The sequence below is a fragment of the Neovison vison genome, chromosome 1 (genome assembly GCF_020171115.1).
Source record: "Neovison vison isolate M4711 chromosome 1, ASM_NN_V1, whole genome shotgun sequence".
Lineage (NCBI taxonomy): Eukaryota > Metazoa > Chordata > Mammalia > Carnivora > Mustelidae > Neogale > Neogale vison.
The window spans coordinates 179,033,040-179,053,844 of record NC_058091.1 but is presented as its reverse complement, the minus strand read 5'-3'; the positions used below and the strand labels follow the sequence as shown (position 1 = coordinate 179,053,844).

The window sequence follows — 20,805 nt, the reverse complement described above, 5'->3', positions numbered from 1 at the left end:
TGAGTATCTACTGTGTTATTTCACACAAGACCAGTGACTATTGAATGTGGGGCTGTTTTATTCTAAGTGGTTAATTCTTTTATTGTCACGAACTCTACAAGCTGTCCTGTAACTCCACTTGGCCTATCAGGATATAGTTATTTAACAGCCCTGTTGTATGATCACTAGGATATATTCAAAACCCATCGATGAACACAACCACTGTCTTTTTTTTTTTTTTTTAAAGATTTTATTTATTTATTTGACAGAGAGAGATCACAAGTAGACAGAGAGGCAGGCAGAGAGAGAGAGAGGAGGAAGCAGGCTCCCTGCTGAGCAGAGAGCCTGATGCGGGACTCGATCCCAGGACCCTGAGATCATGACCTGAGCCGAAGGCAGCGGCTTAACCCACTGAGCCACCCAGGCGCCCCAACCACTGTCTTTTTAACAGTGTGCTAGTGAGCACTTGGTCTGTTAGATGACTCCATATTGTATTGTCCAAGAATCCACGTCTTTGCCATGCGTGGCTATGAAAGTACAAACTTTGCGAAGTAACACTCCCATTAAAGCAAGTGTCTTTTTCCAACTATTAGTTTATAGTTTTCCCAGTTTGGACAGATTGGCTAGAAAATGTTTTTGTGAAGGCCTGGGCTAAGGTGTTACATTTAATAGTCTGGATTACAGTTGTTTAAAACCCTTCTCTTAGGAATGAAGAGGGTGGGAGAGTGAGAATAAGATGAAATAAGGTAAATGGAAATAAAGAAAGCTCAGTTTAAAATACTTGACCACTTCCTTCTAAAAGAACTTCCATGTACTCATTCATAGGTCAGTTGAATGAAAAGTAAACTTGAAAACAACAAGTCTCTAAAAATGTTTTAGTCTCTGGGCTTTTCTGAAGTAAGCCTTGAAAGATTAAACCGATCATTTGGTTGTAATTTTTCAGAGATGTAGGAATTCTGAGTGAATAATTGTAGACTTAGAAGTTTAAAAAAAAATCAGATATCTTATTTTAGCAGAGATCTTAAAGTTTGTCTTTAAGATAGATCTTCAAGCAGATATCTTAAAGACATGCATGGTTTACAAATTAATACTCTCTTCTTTTTCCTTGAATGTTTAGTTAATTCCATGTACCATGAAGCTTCCAGAAAGACAGCCTGAATTTTTCTTTTACTATTCTTTGCTGGGAAATGATGTTACAAATGAACCCTTCAATGATTTAATCAACCCAAACTTTGAGCCAGAGAGAGCATCTGTTCGAATACGTAGCAGCATAGAAATTCTTCGTGTTTACCTGGCTCTTCAGTCTAAACTACAGGTAAGTATTGCAGAAAGTTGCTTTTATTTTAGTTTAGTTTTATTATTTATTTGTTTGCTTGTTTATTTATTTTGACACAGAGAGACAGTGAGAGAGGGAACACAAATAGTTGCCAAATAGGGTGGGATCCACTAACTTACTTATCTTTTTAGAACTGTGTTTAAATTAATGTTGAAATGGAAATAGAAACAAAATGCTTGAAGGATTAGTTTTCTGTTTACATGCATGTATTCATGATACAGTTTGTGAAATAGCATAGTAAAATATTAAAGTAACCATAACTCCTAAAAGAGAGAAGGGTGGTAATTTATGAGTATATAGTATTGAGAGAAAAAAATGGAGGCAAATGGCTTTATTATTGAGTTTTTTTTTTTAAAGATTTTGTTTATTTATTTGACAGAGATCACAAGTAGGCAGAGAAGCAGGCAGAGAGAGAGGAGGAAGCAGGCTTCCTGCTGAGCAGAGAGCCCGATGTGGGGCTTGATCCCAGGACTCTGGGATCGTGACCTGAGCTGAAGGCAGAGGCTTTAACCCACTGAGCCACCCAGGCGCCCCTATTATTGAGTTCTTAGTAAACTTTGTGCCTTATCAACAATGTCAACCATCAAGTATAAGAATCTGTTAGTCAAACAGACTCCGTGCTGAGCGTGAGTGCAGAGCTGGATGTGGGGCTCGATCCCATGACCCTGAGATGACCTGAGCCAAAACCAAGAGTTGGATGCTCACTGACTGAGCCACCCAGGCGCCCTTAACTAAGTTTCTGTGTTTAGGAGACGGGAGAGAATATTAAGCCTCTTTTGATTTTTCTCTTTCACATTAGATCCATCTTTGCTGTGGAGACCAGTCACTTGGAAGTACAGAGGTACCCTTAACTGGACTCCTGAAAAAAGGGAGTACAGAAATCAACCAGCGCCCAGTCACAGTCGAGGGTGCTTTTATTCTTGACCCTCCAAACCGAGCCAAACAAAAGCTTGCGCCTATTCCTGTGGAGCTAGCCCCGACTGTTGGCGTGTCTGTGGCTCTGCAGAGAGAAGGCATAGACGCCCAGGCAAGTGGTGACCCTCCAGCCCCTCCTCCAGCTTTTGCGGTGTCACTCGGGACTGCTCCTAAAAGCTGAACTTCCAGAGAGCTACCTTGCGTAGGAAACTGTTATTATTAATTAGTGGCCTACGTTATACGATAACTTCCTTTCTGAAAAGTACCGTAGCTTCCCAACTCTGCTTCATTAAGTATTTATAGAGTCCATGTGTGCAGTTTTGTTTTGTTTTCTTAAGGATTTTATTTATTAGAGAGAGAGCACGAACAGGAGGGAGAGGCAGAGGGAGAGCAAAATGCAGACTCCCCGCTGAGCAGGGAACCCAGTGCAGGGCTTGATCCCAAAACCTGGAGATCATGACCTGAGCTAAAGGCAGACACTTAACTGACTGAGCCACCCAGATGCCCTCTGCTCTTTTTTTTTTTTTTTTTAAAGATTTACTTATTTTTAGAGAGGAGGGTGCAAAACGAGAAAATCTCAAGCAGACTCCTAGGTGCCCCCATACTGTCTTCTCATGTAGTAGGAACCATTCTCCCCAGCCCCAGCTCCTGGTCAGTCACTGCCAGAAAAGGAACTCCTGGGAAAGAGAATGTCGTTAGACCTAGTTTCTGGGAATCTGTGTTGATGGTAATGGTTTCAGTTGACTGCTGGAGCCAAGACAAAATTCTTCGTTCATTGGTGCTTTATGGTCCTCATACTGTCTTTAGGCAACAGAGATCGGTATTTGTTCAGATGTAAAAACATTTTTTGATTCTATATAATCAGCTTTAGGGTACTGTTCTTTTGAGGAACTGATCTTTAGGTAGGTTATGAGTTGAAGGTAGAAAAACTGAAGCGAGAGTTTAAGTATGTGCATATACGTGTGTGTGTGTGTACATGTATGTATATATCTTTAGAAGAAAGTTGAACAAAGGAGAGGAAGAAAATCAATTTAGATATGTTTTTGTTTGAGTAACAGGCCTCCATTGTGTTCATTGCCTTGGTAATAACGATTCCCAGGGACACCTGGCCTGACTTGTTATATCAAATATCCCTTCTTACCAGTTAGGATGCATTTTGGTACTCAGCTCTGGATATCATATTTCCTTCCTGTTCATCTTCCTTTTTCTGGTCCTAGATGCTATAAGAAAATTTGCAAATTATGAAGAAAAATAGACTAGGAATATCCAAACTGGGAAAGGAAGCTTATATTTAAAAAAAAACAACGTCACGTTTTTTGCTTAATTATGAAGGAAAGTGCTTTGCAAATTATACTTTATTTAAAAATTGTTTTTAGTCTTTAATTGAGTTAAAGACCCAGAATGAACATGAACTACAGCATTCAAAGAAGCAAGTTTTAACTCCTATAAAAGAGAAGACACTCACTGGGCCAAAGTCACCAAGTGTGTCCCCTGTTCCACCTCAAAACCCATCACCTCCCACAAAAGATGATGCAACAGGAAGTGAAGCGGAAAGCTTACAGTATGATAAGGACACAAAACCAAATCCGAAGGGTAAGATGTTCTTTCTGTAGATATTCTAGGTGTACATTTATAGCCATCTAATTAATGATTAAGAGAGTTTTCACGGTTTGTAAGTAAATGGTGAGCTTTTTTTTTAAAGAGCCAATGATGCTTGGTGATGTAAAAAAAAAAAAAAGATCAGATTAGATTTAAATTGAGTTTATAACTTTATCATAGAATTTGCTAAAAGGTAAGAGAATTTTTCTATTACTTTTATTTTAGAAGCAATAGTTTATTCAGAAGAAATTACAGAAAGTAGTTCTTTTGAACATATTTTTAACTAGTAAACACTTAAACATTGTGAATTCATTGGAATTTGAGGGAGAAGAGCTTATTGCCTACGGCAGTAATTATTACACTCATTGTTTGATTGTACAGTTAAGGGAGAGACTCGGAATGGTTTTACCTGGTTTTAAAAACTTTTCCCATCTGCTGCATGAAGGTCTGCAGTTGGATTTCATAGTGAAAGTAATTAGAGTAGTGGCGGATTAGCAGTGAAGGGTTAAGGTGGAGCTTCTCACTTGGTCACCGAATAGCTGTAGGACTTGAACCACTTGCTAAACCTCTCTGGTCTGTAATAGGATTGCACTAGATGGCTCTTTCTGTTAGACTACAACATATGTGCCTAAAATAGCCAAAGCTACTTCTTAAAAAGTGATGTCGTTGTTATCTGCCCTAAGCCTCAAGTATAGCCCTTCAAATATTAAGTGTCACTGCCTCTTGGAAAGAAGTTGGTGTCTGCCAGGCTGAAGGCATACATCCCTGCAACAGTAGACAGTAGCATATGCTTTTATGTTTTGCATGCTGTGTGAAGAATAAGCTCTTTTTTACATGGTTCTAAGATGGGATTGAAAGCCTCTCTTGTTTTGGGTAAGTTACTTTAAGAAGTTGATGGCTCAGTTCATATGTTCACAGAGGCAAGTGACCAAATTCCTTGCTTGAAGGTAAATGAGGTATCTTTTTTAAAAAGTGCCATACTTCATGTAAAGGGAGATATCTGTAAGCGATGTAAATAACTTAAGAGAAACGGTTACCAAGTGGAATTTTTTCTTTGGAATTTTTGTGTTCATTCTAGCCATTGGTCCTTCCATACCTGCTTCTGTGGCCCAGCCAGTGCCCGCATCCCATGCTTCAGAAACAGCCTCAGGACAGAAGATTGCTGTGCCGGCGACATCACATCATTTTTGCTTTTCAATAGACTTAAGGAGTATCCATGATTTGGAAGTTGGTTTTCCAATCAACTGTATATTAAGGTGTGATCTGATTTTGTCCCCAAGTATTATTTTCTGAAGAGCAGTACCTTTCCTCTCTTTGGGAATTGCAGCAGGACAACTCTCACCAGAGACATTCAAACAATTGTTAAACCCCTGAACTGAAAAGGAGGCCAGGCTCTTTCATAATGACTGAACTTAAACCAGGGTGGCATTGGTGGTAGGAGAGCTAATACTAATTGTAGGTATTGATGACAGTTGATTCAGGCTTCTTTGTTAAAAAAAAAAAAAAACAAAAAAACAACCAAGTGACTCTTGAGCTTAAAAGGGGTTGTTTCTAGAAAAGGGACCATAGGTCAAAATAAGGGAAGTATAGTATCTGACTTTTCTTTTTCTTTTCTTTTCTTTTTTTTTTTTTAAAGATTTTTTATTTATTTATTGACAGTGATCACAAGTAGGCAGAGAGGCAGGCAGAGAGAGAGGAGGAAGCAGGCTCCCCACTGAGCGGAGAGCCCCATGCAGGGCTTGGTCCCAGGACCCTGGGATCATGACCTGAGCCAAAGGCAGAGGCATTTACCCACTGAGCCACCCAGGTGCCCCAGTATCTGACTTTTCTATAAAATTTTATTATAATGGGAGGTTGTAGTCTAATACCTACACTTGGTAACTGAGACTGTAAGAACCATACTTACAGAAGCACAAGTGGAATGTGTTCACCCCGTTCCATGTACAAAATTGAACTACGTATATATTTTAGTCAGTTAAACGGTCTTACTAGCTTGGTTTATTTTATCTTTTTTTTAGATTTTATTTATTTATTTGACACAGAGAGAGAGATAGTGAGAGAGCACAAGCAGGTAGAGTGGCAGGCAGGCAGGCAGAGGGAAAGGGAGAAGCAGGCTGATGTGGGGCTCAATCCCAGGACCCTGGGATCATGACCTGAGCTGAAGGCAGAGGCTTGAACCCACTGAGCCACCCAGGCGCCCTCACTAGCTTGTTTTTAATAATAATAAATTTTCATCAACTTCCTGGCTGAAATTTATATTAAATGTAATACAATAATGTGTTTCAGTTTGGAGTATTTAGTTTTTCCTTATACATGTCTTTGGAGCAAGCATTAGCATTTCTTTTTTCTTTTTCTTTTTTTTTTTTAGATTTTATTTATTTATTTGACAGAGAGAGATCACAGTAGGCAGAGAGGCAGGCAGAGAGAGGGGAAGGGAAGCAGGCCCCCTGCTGAGCAGAGAGCCCGATGCGGGACTCGATCCCAGGACCCTGAGATCATGACCTGAGCCGAAGGCAGCGGCTTAACCCACTGAGCCACCCAGGCGCCCAAGCATTAGCATTTCTAATAAAGTTGTTGCTCCTTATGTTTTTAAAATGTGAAAATCTTTTCTGTCATTTGGGATTGCCGTTGGCAGAAATGTCCACCACTACACAGTGCTACCTGATGGTACTAAGGCATACCTGCTTTGCCGATGCATAAATTAACTCATACTTGTATCTCATTTTTCAGTTGTTAGATTTTTATCAGGCTATTTCCAAAATCCTCTGGACTTTGGTGTGAATAACGGACAGAATCAAAGGGACGCAACACTGAGTCTGATTGTGAATTCACAGAACAGGTGTCTCTCTGTCACAGCTTGTTTTGCTTTTTGCCTCTTGTTAGAGGCCGAGAATCATTATGAAAATGGAGGGCCAAAAAAAAAAAAAAAAAAAAGGCTTATCTCACAAATAGAGCTTTTCTCAGAGGGTTTCTAAAACATCCCTTAAAATGGTTTTTAGAAATAGAATTATTATTGACTTTCTACTTTACCTTTTTGTCTTTTTCCCTCTAGTTTTCTAACTGAGATCTCTTTACTGCTGCTAGTAGAGACTGTGACCTCAGGGTGCTTAGAGATGTTGTTAGCTAGAGCATAGAAATACTGATAATCTGAAATTAGAAGCTGTGAGGGGGAAGCCTTGAACCAGCCCACTTAGTAGGCACTCGTCTTAGTTTTTGTGGTTCAGTCCTGTCCTGTGGGCCATCGTTGAATCATGAATACCTGTGTGCCTGATGTTAGGGGTTTATGGGTCATATAAACAAAGTGCTCAGCCTCGTGAAGAAGACACATTGAGAAAGAGGTTAACACATGAGGGAGGCCAGAAGTCCAGTTGGCAAAGAAAAGGGCGAGAGTACCATAAACCAGTGGTACAGTTAAGATTCACTTACACACCCTGCATGGAATTCACTTGATGATAAGGGTCATTGGTTCTGTCTTGGAAGTCATTTTATGGCTTTTTAAAAAACACTTTACCTTTGAGTTTGAGAAATCTTATGGTGTCGTGCTCTCATGAACTATCATGAAACTGTAGTTGGCAACTGCATAATGGGATTTGTGAGATGACCTGATTTCAGTGATGTGTAATTATATATGAAGTGAGTGCGGGCACAGGATTCTTAGTTGTAGGAGAAGGAGTTTTCACTAGTAGGCTTTAAGCCCTAGTTTTCCTAATGGATAACAAGGTAGAAGATGAAATTTAAGTGAGCATTACGTTGTCAATACAAAGTAAGTTCTGCAGTAGTCAGGCAGCCTCCCATTTAATCTGGTGCGGCTTCTGCGATGACAGGAAGAAAGACTTGGTACTCATTGACTCATCTGCTTTCATCCTTGATTTTCAAAGACAGAATGCCATGGGTGCACCCTTTTGGCGCTGACTAGGAGTTTTTTTAGTCCATAAACATCAAGAGATTATTGATAAAGAAAATAAGTTTTGAAATTAAATTCAGCAGGTATTTCTTGAATGTTTATTATGTGCCCCAAACTGCTTATTTGTTCCTGGGACGGCACAGATAAAAAAACATGGGACCCTGTGCCCTCAAGGAACTCCTAAACAAATAGAAGCTTGGTCTTTGTTTAGTGGCCTCATTGTCCTTCCTAAATCTTAGTCTTACTTAGAATGTATCAAAATGATGAGCTCTTCCTTATATGGTGTCATTGCCTTCAAAATACCAGAATTCTTCCCCAGAAGGTCATTCTAGGATCACTTGTAAAGCAGCTTTGGGAACTACTGCTGTACACAGAATGCTTTTCTCTAGAACTGCTATAGTTTCTATGTCAACACTGACAGTATTGGCAGTATTTTAAAGTTGGTGTTAGGACTAAAACCATCATGTATTTGTACCATCTACCAATTTTAAAAATTGTATTTGTTCATTATATTCATAGTATATTTTTAAAAAACAGACTAAGTTTTATCTGTCAAGTGTATCATAGGACTTTGTTTTTCTTACTTTCTAGGTACTCCTATCCATTCTTTGGTAGTGCAGCTCCCATTATGACTAATCCTCCCATAGAAGTTCGCAAAAACATGGAGGTTTTTCTTCCACAGTCTTACTGCGCATTTGATTTTGCAACTCTCCCTCATCAGCTGCAGGATACCTTCTTAAGGTAATACGCATATGGTGCATATGCTCTGAAGTCACTCTGGAAAATTGATACCCTGTTAACAAGAGGAATTCCTAGAGTTTTAGACTCACATCAATCAGTACGTTTGAAAACCTAGAAAAAAAACCCTAGAAATGTGCTAAGAAGGTTGGTGACGTTTGTCCTTCTGCTGTCAAGTTTTAATGTAGTTATGGAGGCTCTTTGTAGATTTTCATATCTTATTTGTCTTGATTTGCATGGAAGACCTGTGTTAATACAGTCTATGAGTAAAGAAGAAACTCTGAAAAGTATTCTTGTTTTTTTCTTAATATGTGAAGATAAATACGAGCAAGCTATTTACTTTTTATTCTTGCTTCACCAGTTGACTGTAGTGTATTGCTTGCTTTTTCTGATTTGTCATCTGTATAAAATGGAGGTGTTAATCCAGCCGTCTGAATTGGATTTGTGAAGAAAAGTGAGATCAGAAATGTCTTGTTTCTCAGGGTATTGCCATTCAAATTTGCATATTAATTTAAAGAGAAGGAGGAAGAAAAGAATGATATTTGAAGGGTTTTCTTTATTGCATAGAAAGAGATGTTGAAAATGTGATAGTATTTTCTGTTTGTTATCTATGGAATTGAGCCTTTCTGATCCAGGTAACAAACCATCTCTGAATACATTCAGGAAACTCAAAGATGTCCGTGCCTTACTTAGTTCAGAACTGATAGTTATGAAAACTGGTTTCTCTTTCCCTTAGGATTCCATTGCTGATTGAATTATGGCACAAGGATAAAATGAGTAAAGATTTACTTCTGGGGATCGCCAGAATCCAGCTTTCTAACGTCCTGTCTTCAGAAAAAACTCGCTTTTTAGGTTCCAGTGGTGAACAGTGTTGGCGTCAGACTTACAGTGAAAGTGTGCCTTTCATAGCCGCACAGGGGTAATGGATTTCCCAGAACTGGCCTTCCCTTGCCTTTTCTTCTCATTAGCTGGCTACAGCCTTGTCCTTTCCTGTCATTTTTGTTCTCATATGGGGGCTATATTCTCCTTTGCTATCTAGCCCTCTGTAGCTTTCAGGTACCACCATACCCTGTGATACTGTTAACATTCAGACTCTTAAGTATTTCCCACCCGCCTTAAGCCTGACAATTGTAAATTCTGGCCTTTTTTTTTGGTAAGTCAAGGTCAAATTTATGATGCATTGTTACATTGTCTTGTATTGGGAGTGACTGTTGTTCTACTTGACAATATTTCAACTTCTGCTTTAATTCTAATTGCTGAGAATGTTACAAATGTTTGGCACTTTAAGAAGAGTATTGTTTTTCTGCCCTGGGCTTTATTACCACAGTGAAAAACTGAAGTTCACATGTCTTCCACAAAAGACATCTTTTGAGCTCTTTAAATTTAGCAACAGAAGTTTAAATAAACTTGAACATTATACATCACATACCTGGATTTTTGAAGCATAATCAGAATTTAGAAAGAAATCAGTATCAGTAAAAAGCTGTGGTCCTAAAAGTAATGTTGAAATCCCTTCCCTTACTCTTTGCCACCTCTACTCACTTCCAGGGAGTGAAGAGTTGAATAAAACTGACTTATTTGGAGGATCTGGGAACAGGTATTTTACAGTGTCAGTTATTCTGCTGAACTGAAAATTCTTCTAAAAATACCATTCTTGGGACACCTGGGTGACTCAGTTGTTTAAGTGCCTGCCTTCGGCTCAGGTCATGATCCGGGAATCCTGGGGTGGAGCCTTGCATCGGGCTTCTTGCTCAGCAGGGAGCCTGCTGCTCCCTCTCACACTACCCCTGCTTGTGTTCCTTCTCCAGCTCTGTCAAATAAACAAAATTTTTTTTCCAAAAGATTTTATTTATTTACTTATTTGACAGGGAGAGAGCACAAGTAGGCTGAGAGGCAGGCAGAGAGAGAGAGGGGGAAGTAGGCTCCCCATGGAGCAGAGAGCCCGATGCGGGGCTTGATCTCAGGAACCCGAGATCATGACCTGAGCTGAAGGCAGAGGCTTGACCCACTGAACCACCCACGCATCCCAAATAAAAAAAATCTTAAAAAAAAAAAAATAATAACCATGGTTTGGTCACATAAGTAGAAAATCATGAAAATAATCAGATCATTACGAGTTCTTTTAAATCTGTGGGTTATAAACATTAATTTTTATTGCCCTGCTCTGTAGACAGAAAAGTTTTAGGACACTTAGGTAAGACAGTGCTTAATTTTGCTTTATTCATGTCTTCTAAAGGCTATGAGATTAGAAGAAAATGTAAAAATTGATTATTAAAGGTTTGCATGTGTGGGTTCCATTCACTGAAGTTGTGTTTGACCAAGGATTTATGGAACAGATAGATTTAGACAAAGCTACATTTCTTGTAGCCAAGATTGTATTCTCCTCTAACAGTTTTGTAAATGCTCCTAGTAGTTCTCTGATAGAGAAATCCTCATTGTAATAATTACATATGATTAACAAATTTTCAGGAATTATCCTGAAGCAACACTCCCATCCAGTAAAAGATTTATGTACAAGTGCTTCGTCCAAGGGAAAAGGTAGAATAAGAATTCAGAATAATCTTTATATAATCAAGATGAGGGGAAGTGTTTTTTTCTTAATTTTACTATGTAAATTCATTAGGATATTGTATTGGTATTAAAGCATACACTGAGTTAATGTTGATGACCTCAGAAAAGTGCTCCAGGTGGAAATGGAGAGAGGGACAGAATGGTTTGATCTTAACGTCATGAGTGCATGTCCCTCTGCACATGCAGAAAACGGAAGAGAGGAAGGAAATGAAAGCTCAGTAATGATTACCTACCAACATTAGGTTTTTACATTTTTCTACATCTACAGTGTTAGAGGTCATTTTAAAATAAATGTGGGTATGTGCTAATTAGAGTGTTTATGCTCAAGAGCGATCCTGTATGTGGAAGGTCTTGATTGAAGCCCAGAGAACTTAACTGCAGTTGGAGTAGCGAGAGTGTCAGGTTTAAGAAATGTGACCGAGTCACTGTATAGCATTGAGGAAATAAACGAAGAAATAATGGGAAAGGGTTTCCATGAATTTTAAGATATTTCTGATCCATCTGTAGGTCAAACAACAGGATAATGGATCTTTCTTACACAGTAACTCTCGAAGATTATGGACTCGTAAAAGTGCGTGAGATCCTTGTCTCTGATTCGTCTCAGGTCAGTATCCCTGAAAATGAAACCTGACTTCTTACGGTGGATCTCTTTGCACTGCGGGTGTGAGCGTGTGGGATTCATTTCATTTTCGTTCCGATGTCAGGGTTTATCTGCTATGCAGCAAAAGCCACCTTCCGTTCCTCCGGCACCTTGTCCTTCAGAAGTCCAGACAGAGCCTCGAGAAACCTTAGAATACAAAGCTGCTCTGGAGCTGGAAATGTGGAAAGAGATGCAGGAAGACATTTTTGAAAATCAGGTGACTTTATCTACTGACTACATTGCTTTTCTTCTCCGTAAGGCTTTTCTCCCTCTGTCCATTGGGTACCCTACCATATCCAGAATGCTTTACTCTTACAGAAAAACAATAAAAAAGTACTCCATAAATGACAACTGGGCAGAAGCTACGCAGAATTCTCCTAAACTTTCTCCGTGACTCTGGGGCAGGATTCGGACTGAAGGTTAGAAGGCAAAGCTTGAGTACTTGAACGTTTCCTTTAGTTTCAGGCCCTCGTGTAGCGTTCCCTCCTGGAGCCTGGAATCATCCTTCTGGAAACAAGAGAGCGAACAGGTCTTACGTTAGCTTTATTCTCATATGGGCATTCCTTGCCTCAGGCCTTCCCTTTGTTTAGTTTAGAAATAAAAGAATCCTGGAAGAAACATAGTGGTAAACAGTATTAATTCTTTACCACAGAACAGCTGATTTGTGTGCTGGAAATACTGACGTGTTTGCTGGGACTGTTTTGTCTTCCTCTTGTAGCTAAAGCAGAAGGAATTGGCTCATATGCAGGCTCTTGCAGAGGAATGGAAGAAAAGAGACCGAGAGAGAGAATCACTTGTAAAGAAAAAGGTAATCGCATCTGTAGACATCAAAGGTGGAAAGGGAAACTATTAACGACAGTACCTGGTACATGCATTAAAGAAAATCTGTGGAATATCGAAGTTATAGTGGTTGTACATTGGCTTGGGTAAAGTGGATGAATGGGTCAGGAGTAGGAGGAAGGCCTTCCTCTTAAGCTGTTAGGTGCTTTTTTGATTTTGAACCCTGCAAATGTATTATTCTTCCAAAAAATGAATACTGTAGGAAAAAAGCCTACTTCTGTATGAAAAAAGAAAAGACATTTAAGCATATATAAATGTTATAATTTGTTAAAAAAAAATCAGAAACTTAGAAGCCCTTTTAAAGAACTTAATTCTGGAAAAAATGACATCTTTAAAAAGAAAATGAGACCATCTGATCTTAATCCAGAAAGCAGAAGTTCAATACTTAACCTATTCACACTCAAGTTATTGTGTAAAACAAAAACCCTGAAAATTAGACGTGTTGCAAATACTGAAATTTAACTTTTGTATTAGTGGTTAATGATGTATCTATAAATGGGAGAAGACACCAATGACAGGATGGTTTGCTACACTTGACCAGGAGACAGGAGCAGGGTACAGACTAGAATGTTTTTGGAAGTTACTTTATTTTCTTCTCTGACTTCAACCATTTTTTTAATGGGTAATTACGGACATGCTAGGGGTTTGTTATTTTATTTTTTTTTTCTATGCTTGGGTTTAAATCTGCTTTTAGTTTTTTCCTCTCGGTGCTTCATTTTGGGTGTTTTTATAGCTGGGACATCAGGTTCACCTGTCTTTTCTTCTGAAGGGTCTAAATTGCCATGAACCTAATTGAGCATAATTTTTCATTTCATATACTGCACTTTTCATCTTTGAAAGGTCCATTAGGACCTTTTTCTTTTCTTTTTTTTTTTAAACATATTCCACTTTTCCTCATGGTCATGTTTTCCTTTTTAGTATCTATAATATTTTTATAATATATTATCTACTTATTCCAACATCTGTATCATTTTGAGGTCCCTTTCTGTTGTTTTTTTCACCTGGTCATAGGTTACATTTTCTCCTTAGCATGATGGATAATTTTTTGTTAGATACCAGAAATTGTGAACTTTACGTTGTCAGTTGATGGATCTTGTCGTGACGTGATGTTACTTGGGATGAGTAGGATCCTTCAAGTTTAGTTTGGCTAGGGTGAGTTGAGAACACCCCATTCTGCTTGGGCTCCATAGGATTATGTAGATGCCTGGTGTGTTACAGCATCTCTCCCCTCAGACAGGTAGGAACGCACGCTCCTCTCAGACCTGTCCGAGCTCTGGGAATGCTTCATCCTACAGCTCTCCAGTGGTAATGTCCCAGCCTTGCGGGGTTGTAGACTACTCTGCACATCTCTGGGGCTCACTTTCTCTGCATCTCCCTCCTCCCTCATGAGCTTGACTCACCTCTCTGTCTCTTCACTCACCTATTTGTTGCCTCAACTCAGCCAGATTGTGAGGCTCTGCTGGGTCCCCCCTTCTCTGAGCTAGTGTCTGGAAAATGCCTCTAGGAAGTGCACTAGAGTTCCTTTTAGGGCCTCATTTTTTTCTGCTCTGTCAGGGATGATGGTCCCGGGCCGCCCATTCTTCAGAGTGTGAAAGCAGTTGTTTTGTGTGGGTTGTTCCAGTTGTATTTGGGGGAGGTCAGGACAGTTAGTCTTCTGTGGGTAGACTGAGCAGAAGGCCCCCAAGCCTTTGACTTTAAAGTAACTGAACTTTATCTCCCTTAATTCTCAACCATTAAAAATGTGAAAAACTAGTGAGTTATAAGAAAAAGATAATAGGACTACTTTAAAGCATCTGTTCTTTAATATGCAAATAACCGAAATTAAAAAGTCAGAGGCCCTCACACAAACTTTACAGTATGTGTGTATTTGTATTAAATATGACTTTTATATTAAGTAGCATTTATAGTTCTCAAGTATCCTTTATGAATTGCATCTGAGTGAGCCATATAATATTTAAAGTTTTTGAATTTTTCATTTAGCTTTTAAGGCAAGACGAGTTTATTAGAGTTTCTTTGTTTTTTTTTGTTTTTAAAAGATTTTTTAGGGACGCCTGGGTGGCTCAGTTGGTTGAGTAGCTGCCTTCGGCTCAGGTCATGATCCCAGCGTCCTGGGATCGAGTCCCGCATCGGGCTCCTTGCTCAGCAGGGAGCCTGCTTCTCCCTCTGCCTCTGCCTGCCATTCTGTCTGCCTGTGCTCACTCTCTATCCCTCTCTCTCTCTCTCTGACAAATAAATAAATAAAAAAATTAAAAAAAATTTTTTTTAAGATTTTTTATTTATTTAAAGATTAAAGATTATTTATTTATTTATTTGACAGAGAGAGCTCACAAGCAGGCAGACAGGCAAGCAGAGAGAGAGAGGGAACCAGGCTCCCCGCTAAGCAGAGAGCCCGATGTTGGGCTCGATCCCAGGACCCTGAGATCATGACCTGAGCTGAAGGCAGAGGCTTTAACCCACTGAGCAGCCCAGGCACCCCAAGGCGAGTTTATTGTTGAACCATTTTTTAAATGCTGTTGAAGAATTTTCCAGGGTTGAGGTTTGCAAAAGTCAAATCTTGAGACATTTTTTAGTTAATAATTTTGACAAATCCAGCTTGTGCCCTAATTGAGCTTTCTAGTGCCCCCCCCCCAAAAAAAATAAGGAAAGAAAGAAAAATTAGTTTTTATGTAATGAATTGAAAAAAAGTCATTTTTGGTTGGTTGTAATTTTGCTTTTTAATCTTCTCAATTGGCTTCCCATATATACAATTTCTCCTACCATTTCAGCTTGAATTGACAAGCTTCTGACTAGTTAGTAAGAGCTCTGCTCAGAAAATGGAATATGATATTTGTCTAGTAAGTGGCTGAGCTGTTTATTTGAATTAGTCCCTTCAAAAAGTACATTGGATGTTGCCATTGTATTTCGACTGAAATACACCGGACAGTAACAAGTCATCTAGTGTAGGGTGTGTTCCATCTTACAAGCATATGGTCAACTCAGATGAGATCTGTTTTCTAAAACTTGATAAATTACTGTAAAATTGAGTCCATTAGGGGAGAAAAAAACAATTTTTTCATCCTGGAAAAGGATGAAACCTTTTCAAGCTGAATTCTCTGAGAATCTCACTATACTATTCTAGGTCTAAAATGTATGAGCCTTTTCTGTTCATTCATTTTCACTTTATTTACCTGTTTTCTTCAGTGTATAACTCTTTCAGTACTTAGAAAGTTCATCTGAAGGAGTCTGGGTAATATTGGTGGAACATATTATGCAGCCACTTAAATTTCTTCTTATTTCTGCTCTTTGGCACAAAATAACTAGTTAATAGGAAAATGGAACTCATCTGCTTATTATAAGGAACTTCCATCTTGCCTTACCAAAAAGATGCTAATTAGCTAATAGCCCACCAATTCAGGATGTAGTGGTGAAGGAGTATAGGTAGTAAATAAAACTACATGGAGTCAGATCTGCAAGACACCAGTATTTCATAATAACAAATTAATATTTTAAGCTTATGATAGGCATCTAATTGTATATATCCCTGTGGGTGATTGGGTTTATTAGTCTATCAGTTAATGTTTTGTGGTCATCTTCTGGGACCATTTTGGAGGGATTATTTTGTTCCCTGAGAAGGAGCAGATTATTTTAGTGGAAATTTTTCTGTTTGATAAAATAATTTATTATTCTCTGGAGTTATACATAAACTTTCCCCCCAAATAAATGAAGGGTTAGTTAACCTTGAAACAGATAACATAATGACCTATCTACTATCCACTTGGGGCCTTGAGGCCTTGTGGGAAAAGTGAAATATTCCAAATCTGTATTTCCAGAATCCAGTGTATTGCTAAAGACCTGGTTGTACAGACTGATGAGCTAAACCCAGTGATTGTTAAGTAATAAATGTGTCTTAAACTAATGCTGTATGAGTATGATACTCTGGTCTTGTCCTGCCTTCTACATAGCTGACATCATGTTTCTTCTGTCTTCTGCATGACTTCCATCAGATAGCAAAAGATTGCTATCGTGTACCCACAAAGAAGGAAGACCTCAGTTCTACATAAGGGAATAATGTGAGGAAGTATTTCATGGATAAGATAATGCTTTCACTTTGATACAGATTAGCAGATACTACTAGGTGGACTCAAGGGACATTCCAAATAAAGAAGTTTGAAATTGGCTTGGCGTTAAGAAAACTGTATGTAGTTTGATGTGGGAAGGAGAGAGGAGAGGGTATATTTCTATCAAGAAATAAGGTATAGAGAGGTTTATGGAATATAAATTCTCTTCTGTTCCATTTTGAGGAGGTTATACTTGATGCGGCAGACTTTCTCAGCCAGGGTTTCCTGAGAGAATTAAGGCCTAATGCCTGCCAGCATCCAAGGTTGCTGATGGATTAATTTTAGCCTGTGCTTCTGTGTGTTGTAGAGTCGTGTGCCATTTTCAGAGACAGAGAAAATACTTACTTGAATCATTTGTTATGTTCTGTGGTTCAGCTGGTAACCCAGCTTGGGAAAGGTAGAAATTTGAGAAACTTACTTTTTTAAATGAAGACTTTTATGTAAGAGAACAAGGAAATGAGATTTTCATTTTCAGACAGTTATTTTGGTGGAAGTCTAGTGGGCAGAGAGTAGAGGAGGGTAAAGCTCAAGTCAGGAAGACCAGGGAGGTAATAATAGATATAAAAGGAGATGAAGGCCCAAAAGTCAGTGCTGTGATAAGGTGGTGGAGAAAAGCGGAATGGGAGTTAAAGAAAAGGCATTAACGAGGTTTACGATCTGAAGACTTAAGGAATACTCACGGCTACCCTCCACTCCTCCTGCTTTCCCTGATGACTCTATTCCCTCTCCAGAACAATACTCAACCAACCCTCCCTCATCCTCACCCAGTTTGGTCTTGCCCTTTCTAAAACACTTCTCTGCTTGACCTCTCCTCCTGTCTACTGAATTCACCCGTCTCCCCCACTTTTGTGCTGGGTCATTTTTCCCTTCAGCCTCTGCTGGGTTTATTGGCTTGCCCCAAGGCCCAGTCCTTGAATCTCTTTTCTGTTTTTACATTTCTTCAGGTGATGTCATCTACTTTCTGACTGTCCTATACAAGTTAGGTACAAGTATGTGTAGTGTACATAATACACATGTGTTATATATAACTTTTACCTGCTTGCATCCCCTGTGTCTTCCCTGGACTCTGCACTTGGCTGTTGACACTGTCCATTGACTGTCTCATAAGCAACTCAAATGTAACCTGCCTAAAAACAAGCTCTGTATCTCCCTCCTGTATAAAAGTTTGTTCCTGTTGATTCCACCTCTTAATAAATAAATGGTGACACCTTTTACTCTGCTCCTCAGGCTACAGGCAAGCTATCCTTGACTCTCTGATTCCACATCTAGTTTATTAGCAAATCCTCATGGCTCCACGTTGAATATGTATCGTGGAAACAAACCACTTTGAGCTCCCTCCTTTATGACTTTATGTGTCTCACAGATGACTGGTTACTTCTTACTTCTTAACTCAGTATCCCTTCCTCTTTCCTGACCCCGGTAGCTCACTTCTGTACCAGAAAAGTCAGACAATGCACTCCTTGACTTAAAAACCTGTGATGCTCCTCCTGGCACATAGAGTAAAACTCCCATGGTTTACTGGGTCCTACAAGGCCTCAAGGCCTTATGTGATCTACCTCCTGGCTGCCTCTGTGACCTGATTTCTGTCAGCCTGCTGCTACAATTTGTTCTTAACAACCTGGCCTTCCCCCACCTCAGGATCTATGGAATGTCCTTTTGTTAGAAGTACTTTCTGGTCTCTGTTCAGGATAATCTTTCAGAAATAAGCCTTCTTCCTTTGCTCCTGGCCACCAACTAGACACTCATTCTTCTTATTTTTATCCTGGCATTTACTTCAGATTACCTTAAATATCCACTTCCTTGTTCGTAGTTGGGTCTTCCCTCAGAATATAAGTACCACAGGACTTTATTTTACCCATACCTGCTAGGTTTGCCATAAAAACTCGTTATTTAAATAATGGTGATTTCCAGTTTTTAAACATTTTTGAGTTTGAGATATCTAGGGAGTAATGACATATGCAGTAGATTCGAGGTCTGAATCTCTGGAGGGGGTTTTGACTTGGCAGTCTGGATTTGGGAGTTCTTCATATACATGATGGTAGGTGCCTCAGGTCATCTGCAGAGGTCATGTAGCAGGAAAGGACACCTCCTGAGACAGAGCTCTGGGAACTCACGCATTTGCGTTGCCAGGGGCAGAACATTGGAATTCTGACTCACCATCCTGTTTCCCTGTCTCTGTATGACTTTATAAGGAGGTAGGGCACACTTAGTTGGTTTTTTGTTTGTTTTGTTTTGTTTTTTAGATAAACCAAAAGTAGGTGGTAGAATTAACAGAATTCTTACGTAAGTGATCATGATTGGTTGGTATGTTGGGCCCAAGTCACTGAAATAAAGTTTAATGAGGACAGATGTCAAATTCTGTAGTCACAGCAATCTTCTGGACAATAGGTGTGTGGGTATAGTTATCCCAGGTTTAAAAACAAAAGCCTTGGGGGAATTTCTCCGACATAGCAAATGGTGTGATTAGGATCCTGAAATAGCACATGTGAATTTAGACCAAGGTAATGTACTTGCTGTTCTTGTCGCTGGCGGGGAACATTCTTTGGCTTCTGAAGTAGTGAGATCACATCGGGTACCACATTTTTTTTTGAAAAGACCTAGTCTACAATCTAGACTCTAGATTAAATCCAAGATACTAGATGTGAAAATGGTCATATGTGAATAATTGCTAAAACTTGTGTTTATCTTGGAGAAGAAAAAGACTAAGAGGATATACGATGGCTATCACCAGATTCAAATATGTGAAGACAGATATTTTTTTCTTCTAAGGATTACAAGTAAGGTTCGGGAGAGTAAAACTGAGTTCCTGTTGACTATGGGAAAAAGATTAATATGTGGCCTGGGCTGTGGAGACTAATTGGTGAGGTTCAGAAAGTCCTAGTGAAAATGATCAGTCAGAAATGAAGGACAGGAAACTGTCAAGAGTCCTACATGCTGTGTAGGCTGTACTAGCACACCTCTTACTATGAACGGGACTCACAGCAAGACAGCAGGCCTACGGCAGCCAGGGTACGAGGCTAATCATGAGGTCAGTTATTGGAACTGCAGGGAAGAGTTGGATCTGAACCATGAGGAGGATGGACTTGAAACTGATGAGCTGACCTAGCAACAGAAGTAGTTCTAGGGAAGGAGCATAAGTGATGAAGGGGGCATCAGAGAAATACTGGCATAGTGACCAAGGCAGATTTTTAAGGAACTGGATGTTGACTGAACATAGGATTTTACTGGCAGTCTAATTGTCCAGTGGGAGAACGAGCTTCCTCAGGAAACTGAATGTCTCTTGAGATAGCCAAGCAGAAGCTAGAGGGGCTTCCTTCCGTAGAGTACTAGCAAGAATTTCTGCTTTGAATTGGTGGATATAATTCATGATTTTCCTGTTCCCACATCATATGTTTCAGTATGTTAAAATGTATGCAGTGTTGGCTTTGTTTATGTTTTGATTTGGGGGAAAAGGTAATTTTTCTTTTATTGTACTGTAGGTGGCTGAATATACTGTTCTAGAAGGAAAACTTCAAAAAACCCTAATTGACTTAGAGAAGCGAGAGCAGCAGCTTGTCCTTGCAGAATCGGAGGTAACTGTATTCCTGTCTTATGTCTTCATTTTCCAGAATCTGCACTCTAGGTACATGCTATTACTTTTCCTTTGTGTTCGTACGAAATCCATTTCATGGAAATGGTCTTGTGGGCGTTTTCTCCATCGAGAAAAGTGCTATTCAATAAGAGGTCAGAATGGGAGGAGTAGATAACAAAGTATTTATCAGAAATGTTGTTACTCAGCCAGCTTTGGCTGACATCTGCAATGGTAGAGACTTTTGGTGAAGTTTCCCACATAGAGAAAATGTAGTACAAGCTCGGTGGCCCAGCCTTCTGCCCTTGTTCTCAGTAAGAAGGGAATACCCCTCTTTGTTGACCATTAAAGGTTAGCTCCAAAGGATGGATGAAAACTTCTGTTAGTGCTATGCCTACCTAGCCATTTTGTTAGGTCTTACTGAATTTTACCCAAAGTATTTATTTAAATTACTACAGAAGTTTCAAAATAATTAGAATTTCTTCCACATTAAATTTATATGCCCCTTCCCTAACCACACGTGTTTCTCAAAATTTTTCTCAGCATATCTCCCTGACTTTGTCCTCATATATTTTCTGGAATTTCTAAAATGATTTGGAAACTGATATATTTAAGGTC

The 20,805-nt window shown here is 39.3% G+C and overlaps 1 protein-coding gene across 4 annotated transcripts in view; it reads left to right on the top strand.

Annotated features, from left to right (window-relative positions):
* Positions 1-20,805, top strand: part of CEP120 (centrosomal protein 120) — an 80,767-nt gene that overhangs the window by 30,267 nt on the left and 29,695 nt on the right. For all 4 annotated transcript variants that reach the window (XM_044263870.1, XM_044263841.1, XM_044263859.1 and 1 more), the window contains exons 7-16: positions 1,097-1,294; positions 2,115-2,342; positions 3,607-3,823; positions 4,908-5,085; positions 8,325-8,474; positions 9,208-9,390; positions 11,550-11,646; positions 11,747-11,899; positions 12,401-12,490; positions 20,099-20,191. In XM_044263870.1, the coding sequence (XP_044119805.1) occupies positions 1,097-1,294; positions 2,115-2,342; positions 3,607-3,823; positions 4,908-5,085; positions 8,325-8,474; positions 9,208-9,390; positions 11,550-11,646; positions 11,747-11,899; positions 12,401-12,490; positions 20,099-20,191 (1,587 nt within the window). The remainder of the gene's footprint in view (positions 1-1,096; positions 1,295-2,114; positions 2,343-3,606; positions 3,824-4,907; positions 5,086-8,324; positions 8,475-9,207; positions 9,391-11,549; positions 11,647-11,746; positions 11,900-12,400; positions 12,491-20,098; positions 20,192-20,805) is intronic.